Source organism: Macrobrachium nipponense, chromosome 22 (genome assembly GCF_015104395.2).
Source record: "Macrobrachium nipponense isolate FS-2020 chromosome 22, ASM1510439v2, whole genome shotgun sequence".
Taxonomy (NCBI): domain Eukaryota; kingdom Metazoa; phylum Arthropoda; class Malacostraca; order Decapoda; family Palaemonidae; genus Macrobrachium; species Macrobrachium nipponense.
The window spans coordinates 51172759-51183272 of NC_087213.1; the positions used below are offsets into that span (position 1 = coordinate 51172759).

The window sequence follows — 10514 nt, forward strand, 5'->3', positions numbered from 1 at the left end:
AGGGAGAGCTGTAGGAGGAGGTTTATTTAGATGCGTTAACGATTTAATCAGAATTCCACGAGATAGGACCAAAACGTTTTTGTCCACTACTAAGCTCTCTCTCTCGCTCTCTCTCTCTCTCTCTCTCTCTCTCTCTTACACTCTACGTATTGGAGTCCGTAATTTCTACTCTGAGTCATAGTCATCACTGTATTAGATATCTCCAATTTGTTCCCCATGGAAGACATTCTTTAGAAAATTTGTATGTGTGTGTATCTATATATATATATATATATATATATATATATATATACATATAATTAAAACAGCCAAAATATAGATAGTAAGTATACTATATTGCAGGGACTGCTGTCTCTCTCTCTCTCTCTCTCTCTCTCTCTCTCTCTCTCTCTCTCTTCAGGTAAGGTAAAGTAGGTAAGGAAGAGAGAGACAACAGTCTCTAAAATATAGTACTTACTTTCAATATTTTGGCGTTTTTATCGGCTCCTTTTATTAGATATATGTAGATACACATACTTACATACATACATGCAAACTGCTGTCTCTCTCTTCAGGTATGTAAGGAAGAGAGAGACAGCAGTCTCTGAAATGTAGTACTTACTCACTTTCAATATTTTGGCGTTTATATGGGATCCTTTTATTAGATGGAATTTTATCTGTCTATCTATCTATCTATATATATATATATATATATATATATATATATATATATATATATATATATATATATAAGGACAACCGTATTATATTCCTATACATTTTCCTCGATTGCAAACATCTAATTTCGTTCCACATTTTCCTCATTCGTACGCCAGTCATTCGTTAGCTTCGGTGGGGCTTGGACGAATTCGTAAGACGTCTAGTGATATTTCGTTGGAAAAAAAACACACATATGCACGCGCAAATTTCAAATATAAAATCGTGTACGTTTACGCGTCTATGCTCGCTGGATAGATTGATTTACTCGTGTGGGTAACTGGCGTCGCTTAAAGACTAATAGGTGACGTTATATTTGCATAAGTCTCTTAAGACTACTAGTTGATGTTATTATATTATATTTGCATAAGTCTTTTTTAACGATGAAATTCCATTTGACGCAGTATACGATTTCATTTCAAACATCGTGATACATTTAATCGACTATCGTCGGTGTAATAGTGAATACGTAATAACAGTTACATTTTCTTTCAGAATTTACATTTGTTAATAAATTTTGCATTCATTTTTCCTTTCTCTCTCTCTCTCTCTCTCTCTCTCTCCTCAAAGACCTAGGCCTACTGCACGTATTATTGTCGAGGAACTATTAATGTAATAATAATTACACTTTCTATCATAATCTCCTTTGTGAATATATTTTGCATCTATTTTTTCTTTTCCCTCTCTCTCTCTCTCTCTCTCTCTCTCTCTCTCTCTGACTTGAACAACCTCTCTCTCTCTCTCCTCAAAAAACCTAGGCTTACTGTACGTAATATAGTCAAAGTAACTATTAATGTAATTATAATTACACTTTCTATCATAATCTCCTTTGTGATTATATTTTTATTTTATTTCCCCCCCCCCCATCTCTCTCTCTCTCTCTCTCTCTCTCTCTCTCTCTCTCTCTCTCTCTCTCTCTCGAACTGCGAGTCGACAAAATCATTAGGACACATTGAATGAACAGTAAAACCTGCTCCTACAGATATAAGTGAGCACACGATGTCTCCTCTTAAGATGGACTAACATGTCTTTGAGACATCCTAATCCTTGTAACTCCTTGTAACTCAGAACCTAGGCCTATAAACGGTACCGATCAAGTTCAGTCAACATTGTATCACTAATAATGAGGTGCCACAGGAGAATCAACACCAAATCTTGGTTCCTGATACTTCTAGGCTTCTTCTTCGGTGTGAGTATTTGTCAATGTTGTCGTTTTAAATGTTTTTTTTTTTTTTAAATAGACAAACAAGTGGCTTTCACCATATCTGATATTAGTTGATGAGGGGAGCAAAATGTCTGATTTCACTAATAAAATAGGCAATTAAGCAACACTGTTTAGATTTCCTGAACGAGATTATTATTATTATTATCATTATTATTATTATTATTATTATTATTATTATTATTTTATTAAAAGTAATGGCTACTTCAGCAGCGTTACACTTGGAGAGATTCTTCCCTATTTTCCGAAAAATAGAGAAGAATCTCTACAATTTTAACGCTGCTGAAGTAGCCATTAATTTTAATAAAGGAGGCTTGAGAGAGGGTCTGCTTCCTAACTATATTATTGTTACTAGCATTATTATTATTATTATTATTATTATTATTATTATTATTATTATTATTATTATTCAGAAGATGAATCCTAGTCATATAGAACAAGCTTTTGAACCGTAATCATATAGAACAAACCCTCCCAGTCAGGTTCATATTACTATTAAGGAAATACGAGCGAGGTATCGTAATACCACTATAGTAGTAGTAATAGGGGGGGATTTCGTCCTTGGAACGGCTTTCTGCCACATTCTTTACACATAACCTGAACCTCCTTCTGTTCCACCGTCGCTGGAGGCAGAGTGGAGTTCTCAGGGCGCTGAACGATCGAGCGGGTGATGTGGCATCGCCGCGGGTATCCGCCCTGGACCTAGCCGAGAATAACCAGAAGTCTATTGAGGAGGTAAGGGTACGGTTATATTCATAAGTCTACTACTGCTTGCTTGGGTTCCTTCTCTCTCTCTCTCTATCTCTCTCTCTCTCTCTGTATGTATGTTTGTAAGTATAACTCTCTCTCTCTCTCTACTCTCTCGTAGTAGCCATCTTGCTTGGTGAGACGTACCCGCGTGAAGTCACAATAATCAACAGATATCACAAGTTTAACATACGACTAGAATTTGAGAAATATCTAGAAGTGTTCGTGAACTATCGGTGATAAGATTAGTGTGAAAATAGTAGGATAAAGCGTCTTCTAAGTTAGTTTATCAAGTGTAATACTATAAATCAGAACAAGATGGCAGTATAAGTTCCAACTGCGGGAAGAGGTGGCGTAATTTGGCGTGTTTAGCAGATTCGTAATACGATGAGGTAGCAGGAAGGGAACTGGCATTTCTCATCTATGAAATACAGCAACAGTCCTACCAAAAAGATACAAAAGCATCATAGATATATTAGAAGGATATAATCCTTCAAACTGAACAAATCTAATGAAAACATCTTGAAAATAATGAAGAAGTTCCAAATAAAATCCAAGTGGTCAAGAGACTCATAAAGAAAATATACATAAACCAACATATTCCGACAAAGAAAATGAATAAGGTGAATCTTGTGAATATCCTAATTGATGCATTAGGAAAAAGAATGCCAAAAGCATGCAAACTGTGTAAGGTTTGGTATAGCATAGTCAATCACAAAACCTAATCAGAAAATGTGCTGCATGCAAACATTCCGACCATCCACAGTGTGCTGAGGTAATACAAGATTTGAGAAAAGATACAAGAATTTTTTGTTCAACATGTCTATCATGGATAGACAATGTTATTAAATCAAGATTGAATGTACAAATAGTTGAGGATGAAGAAGAAGAGGAAGAGGAAGAAGGAAGAAGAAGAAGAAGAGGACGGAAGAGAAGTAAACAAAAATGAAATGACAGAAAAAATAAGGAAAACAAAGAACAAGATAAAAGTATGGATGCAGAGATACTCATTGATACTACATATGAGGCAATAAAGCAGCATACCTACGAAGAAATAAATTACGATATGACAACAGAAAAGCAAATCCCGAAGAGGCTCTACCCAGATCTATACAATGACGGGAAAGAGGAAAAATAGACAAGAAAGACAAAATCTGCAACCTTTTGAAAAGAGGGAATTGCAGATTTGGAGAAAGATGTTACTACAAACATCCTAAGATATGTCAAACTATGAAATATATGTAATGTGCATACTTAGATGGATATGGGATGATTGCAGAGATCTGCATCCAAAAGATGTAAAAACCTAAAAGAAGGAAAAGGATGTAAGTTCGACAAAAAATGCAAATATATGCACCCTGTAGCCATGAATCATAATCAAATAAATAACCAACCAAGTAATAAAATCCAAAATAAGAAAGAAACAAATAAGAGAGAAATCAAGAATATCAGGTAAAAGAGAAAAGCAAACCACCAATGAGATAGCAGAGGTGTCAGCAAAAAATTTCAAAGCTCAGCTCCGAAATTCTACTCAAGAGATAATAACTGTATTTATTATGCAAGAGGATATTGCAGAAACGGAGAAAATTGCAGATTCAGACACAAAATGAATAATTATGATGAAGGAAGATCAAAATATTATGGAAAAGTTGGATTTTTTAATGTCAGAATTTCTGGAAAGTGAAAAAAAGAACACATACCAGAAACAGGAAAGAGACATGGGAAAATCCTTATTACTACCAGTATTAAATGAAGGAGAAAAACACGCAAACCATCATAGTGATGAATGCGCAGGGTTTAGTTACGAGTAACTCAAAAAGAAAAATAGAGTACTTAGAAGAACTAACCCAAAATGAAAAGAAAATAGATATAATGAATATAAGTGAAACCTGGTATTCCCAAGAGGACTGGGAATGATGATCAAATAAAAGGGTTCCAAACTATAGATCAGATAGAAAAAATAGGAATCAAGGGGGAACCGCAATATATGGGAAAGACAAAAAACAAGGAAAAATATATGAGAAATATAGTAACCTCAGAATGTGAACTAATAGCGGTAGAATTTGAATCTGAAAAATTGAGAACATAGTAATATATAGACCTCCTAATACTAAAGAGTTTGACTTAATAATTGAAAATTGGATGATTATATGTAGAAATCACAAGGACTGGACTATTCTCCTATCTGGTGACTTCAACTTTCCTTTCGTAGAATGGAAAGAACGAACTAGGAGATTGTGGTTGTACTTATACATATAAAAAAGAGAGGAAATAGTAGTGCAGAAGATAAGAGGCAATTTGAAAAGCTATTAGATATGCTACTAGAGAATACAAACCATTCAACAAATAAATCACCTGCCAACAAAGAAAGGAAAATACTTTAGACCTAGTATTGTGAACGAGATGAATTATGTTAAAGAAATAATAGTTTATAATGCGAGTTATTTCAGACCATAATGTCATAGAATTAACAGTTCATTCCAAAGCAAGTGAAAAATAGAGATAAGCAAGAAATGAAAAGTGGGAAGGATATGGAAAATACAACTTCTACAGTAAAAATATAAAATTGGTCAGAAATTAATGAAGAATTAAACAAAGATTGGGATAACATTTTCGTAAGTGATGACATAAGGGTAAATACGGAGATATTATATAAAATATTGGAGATAATAGTGGAAAAATATATACCGAAGAAGAAAAGTAAACATCATTCATGCATACCAGAGACAGAAGGATCTTGTTCCAGAAAATCAGAAAGTGGAAAAAAGGTCTTGCAAAAGAAAAAAAATGCATGGAAAGTTATAGAACTAAAAAGTAAGATAGAAAATGCAGAAACAAAAGATATACAAAAATCAAAAGAAAATGAAAAAACGGGGGACTTGCAAGAAAAAACCCTATTAAATATCAAGCAAAACCCCCAAACTATTATACTCATATGCGAAGAAGATGAATAAAAGAAGAATAGAAATAGGCACCCCTGAGAATTGAAGGGAGATTAACGAATGAAAAAAGGAAATTTGCAAACATACTGGCAGAACGATATAAGAGAGAATTCACCCCTAGAATAGATAATGAAGATAATGAATAGAAGTAAGGGATAAGAAAATAGTGAATATTTAGCTGACATAGATATTAATGAAGCTGATATTTGTGCAGGCTATTAATGAAATTAAAAATGGAGCTGCTGCAGGGCCTGATGGAATTCCTGCTATTTTTTGTTAAAGAAAGTAGTTCATTCTATCGCAAAGCCACTTGCAATATTATTAAGACAAAGTGTAGATACAGGCAAGATATATGATGAGCACAAATTAGCATATATTACCCTACTTTCAAAAGTGGATCAAGACAAGTAATTATAGGCCTGTGAGTTCTAACATCACATTATGAAAGTGTATGAAAGGGTAATGAAGAAAAATATTATGAAACATTTAATAAAAAATAATTTGTTTAATAAAGGACAACATGGTTTCGTACCCGGAAAAAAAAGTACACAAAACCCAACTGTTAGTCCACCGTGAAAACATATTCAAAAATATGAAAAGCGGAAATGAAACAGATGTGGTTTATTTAGACTTTGCAAAAGCTTTTGATAAAGTAGACCATAATATATTAGCGAAAAGGAAGAAAATTAGAAAAACACAATACGTGGATAAAGTAGGAAGATGGTTAAAAGAATTTTTAACACAACAGAAAACAGATAGTTTTATTGCAAACGACGAGAATATCGGATGAAGCCAAGGTATCCGGTGTGCCGCAAGGTACGGTGTTAGCTGCAATACTGTTTGTTATTATGATGAAGACTAGACAATAATGTTAAGGATTCGGTAGTGAGTAGTTTCGCAGATGACACAAGAATAAGTAGAGAAATTACTTGTGATGAAGATAGGAACGCTCTACAAAGAGACCTTAACAAAGTATATGATTGGGCAGAGGTAAAATAGGATGGTATTTAACTCTGATAAATTTGAATCAATAAATTATGGAGACAGAGAAAGAAAGCTATATGCATAATAAGGGACCTAATAATGAGACCATCACAAATAAGGAAGCAGTTTAAAGACCTGGTGTGATGATGAATAGGAAAACAGTTATGCAATGATCAAATAGCAACTCTGTTGGCAAAATGTAAAGCAAAAATGGGAATGTTGTTACGGCACTTACAAAACAAGAAAAGCTGAACACATGATTATGCTTTATAAAACATATGTTCGTAGTCCCACTTGAATATTGCAATATGATATGTACCCACACTATCAAAAGGATATTGCACAAATAGAGAGTGTACAAAGGTCCTTTACAGCTAGAATAGAAGAAGTTAAGGACCTAGACTACTGGGAAAGACTACAATTCTTAAATTATATAGTCTGAAAGGAGAAGAGAACGCTACATGATAATTCAGGCATGGAAACAGATAGAAGGAATAGCGAGAAAAATATCATGGAACTAAAAATATCAGAAAGAGCAAGCAGAGGTAGATAATAGTGCCCAAAACTATACAGGAAAAATAAGGAAAGCACACAGGACATTAATCCACTACGCACCAGCATCGATAATGCAGCGTCTATTCAATGCGTTGCCAGCTCATCTGAGGAATATATCAGGAGTGAGCGTAGATGTGTTTAAGAATAAGCTCGACAAATATCTAACTGCATCCCAGACCATCCAAGATTGGAAGAATGCAAAATATACCGGAAGATGTACTAGCAACTCTCTGGTAGACATTAGAGGTGCATCACACTGAGGACCTGGGGCAACCCGAACAAGATGTAAGGTCTGTAAGGTAAGGTCCTATCTTTCTCTCTCTCTCTCTCTCTCTCTCTCTCTCTCTCTGTATATATATTCCTGCAAATGCGTCATCCTCTCTCTCAGTAATTTTCTGTATAAGTGCCTGCAAATCTCTCTCTCTCTCTCTCTCTCTCTCTCTCTCTCTCTCTCTCTCTCTCTCTCGTATATTTCTGCCCCTTGAAGGAAGAAGTGTTGTATGCCAAATAAACACATAAGCAAGAGGAAAATTCCGAAGAAGTAATTAAACTGACAGAAGTTTTTTTTATTCCGCGCATGCGCGATAAGATACTACATTTCCGTCACAGTCTTTGAAGGTCAATAAAAAGATGCAGCTCTTGGCTAAGACTGTTGATTCCCGTGAGAGAGAGAGAGAGAGAGAGAGAGAGAGAGAGAGAGAGAGAGAGTTTAGGAAGACAGTTGCCTCCTTGTTATTATTTGTTTATACAAAGTTTTATTTCTAAGGCTTGAGAGCTAGATGACGTTACGTATCAGTACGATAATAATGGACGCTTTGGTGGCTCATATATATATATATATATATATATATCTATATATATAATATATATATTATAATAGTATATATAACACAACATGCACGGAACTTCCTATCATTCCAGTTAGAGATCCTGGCGAGGGGCCCCATACCAGCTGATGACCTGGAACTGATCAAACTCCTGAGGACGAAGTACCTGTACCCGCCGAGTCCCGAGCCTTACAACCTGAAGGAGGGAGAGCCAGAGGACGTCGCCTACACGAACTACAAGAGCGTCTTCCCGTCGTGGGCGTTCATCAACAGCATCCTGGAAGACCTCTACTCCGAAGGCCCGCCTGGGTTCTTCGTCGAAGCGGGCGCCCTGGACGGGGAGTACCTGTCGAACACGCTCCAGCTCGAAGTCCACAGGAACTGGTCCGGTCTGCTGATCGAGGCCGATCGACAGAGCTTCGACATCCTCAGGAGGAAGCACAGGAAGGCGTGGTCTTCGCCCGCCTGCGTCTCGACCGAGGACTACCCGAAGGAGGTCGTCCTCAGCTCCTTCATCAGGCAAGGGAAGACCTCCGTTTGGAGGGATAGGGGCGCAGCCCGCATCGAGAAGGTAAGGGTCTTCGTCGCGTCCTGAGAGACTGATGTCTAGTGCCGTTTGTTTGTTTACTGTTTGTTTATTTATTTATCTGTATTTCTAATAACTGAGCTCCTCTTCTTGTGTTTCCCGTTACTCTCTGTTACTTCTTTCTAACGAACACTATAATACTCTTGGGAAGGTTGTATTTATTTGTCACTTCATCTGTTTTTCTAATAATTGATCTCCTTCTGTGTTTCCCATTCTTACCCTCTGTTACCTCTTCCGAATGAACACCATAATATGATTTGGGAGCTTCTCGAATTTCAAGTCAATGGCCCCTTTTGGCGGGCTTGTTCCATACGAATATGGTTAACCTTCTGAATGACGTGCATAGTATTTACGTATGTCATGGGTCAGGAAAGTATTTGGATAAAGGCAGAGAATTTATTACAAACTGAATAATTTCTATCCATTCTGAAATGTCAATAGTGTAAGACAATCTTACAAAAGCTGCTCATTTTCTGAAAGTTTTGATTGTCTGTACAATTCTCAAAACAAAGTTAAGAAAAATTTCAAATGTACGAGAGAAATGACTAAACTTCAGGTCCCGAAGTGGTGGAAATGACTCACTTTTTCCAAAGTTAAAACCAGAAGCAATTTTGCCGTTTTTATCAGTCGTTATGACCTGTGTTTCTTGAGATTAACAGCCATGCCTGCTTATTTAGCAGTCCCTACCTCTTTCTGCTATGCATTCCAGGATCCTGTCTTCCAGGAGAGCGGTCCAGGCTACAAGTCGTTCAAGAAGGTGCAGTGGTTCCCGACTTATTCAATGACGTCTCTACCTCTTTCTACTATGCATTCCAGGATCCAGCCTTCCAGGAGAGCGGTCCAGGCCACCAGTCGTTCAAGAAGGTGCAGTGGTTCCCGACTTATTTAATGACGTCTCTACCTCTTTCTACTATGCATTCCAGGATCCAGTCTTCCAGGAGAGCGGTCCAGGCTACAAGACGTTCCAGAAAGTGCAGTGCTTCCCGACTCTCACCTTCCTGATGGCCCTCAACATCTCCCACGTGGACTTCTTCAGCCTGGACGTGGAAGGCGTGGAAATGGACATCTTGAAGGCCTTCCCGTTCCACAGGGTCACCGTGGACGTGTGGGCCATCGAGCACATCGGGAAACCCAAAAACAATTCCATGTTCTCCCGCGCTGATTCCGTCCACGGGAAGCCCTGGGACTTTGAGGACCCTGAGTTTGTGGCCTTCATGGAGGCGCGCGGGTACTACCTCCTCGACATGTTTTGCAACCCCATCCCCGACTACGTCTTCGTCAGGAGAGAGAGCAGGGTCTTCCAGCGGCTGAACGTGCCCAAGAACCTGTGGGTGCGCAGGGGTCTTTGCTTCCAGAAGCCGAAGTACGACGCGAATGGGTATCACTTCCTGAAGGAGATTCACAGGGACAAGCGACACTGGCCCACCTTGGGGTATTCCAGTACCTGAGGTCTGGAAGATCATTTTTTCCCCCCGGCGAAATAACCAGTGATGAAGACGCTTTTTAATAAAAATAAATATACATATACAAAGTTGTTGTTTGACCTTGGATGATTACTACAGTCTAAAGTTTCAGAATACCTAAGAAAGGGAAATGAAACGAGAGAGGAATTATATATCAACAAAGGAATATACAATCTGGTTGGTTACAAGAAACGTCAATAACCGGCCACTTTTCTCACTAAATCCTACTGTCAGGCAAGGAGCAAGAGACAATGTTGGCATAAGGCCAAATCGATCTAATTCTATCTCATACCCGTTCCCTACTCTGAGGTCACCTTAGGTCAAGTTAAATTTCAAAAAACTAAGCTACCTGCTGTCAAGTAAACATCTGTTGCTTGCAACTAAAAGTTGCTGTTTGCCATTAAACATGTGCTTGCTATCAGGTCTGTTGTGTGCATGTTCCCTGTCTTCAGTCTGTTGCATGCAACTAAAAGTTTCTGTTTGCTATCACAA

The 10514-nt window shown here is 37.5% G+C and overlaps 1 protein-coding gene across 1 annotated transcript; it reads left to right on the plus strand.

Moving 5' to 3' along the window:
* Nucleotides 1-1636: 1636 nt before the first annotated feature.
* Nucleotides 1637-10090, plus strand: LOC135198396 (uncharacterized). Its single transcript, XM_064225935.1, has 4 exons — nt 1637-1885; nt 2552-2653; nt 8068-8544; nt 9483-10090. Exons 1-4 carry the CDS (start codon nt 1820-1822, stop codon nt 10005-10007), a joined length of 1170 nt encoding a protein of 389 aa, XP_064082005.1. The 5' UTR covers nt 1637-1819; the 3' UTR covers nt 10008-10090.
* The last annotated feature ends 424 nt before the right edge of the window (nt 10091-10514 follow it).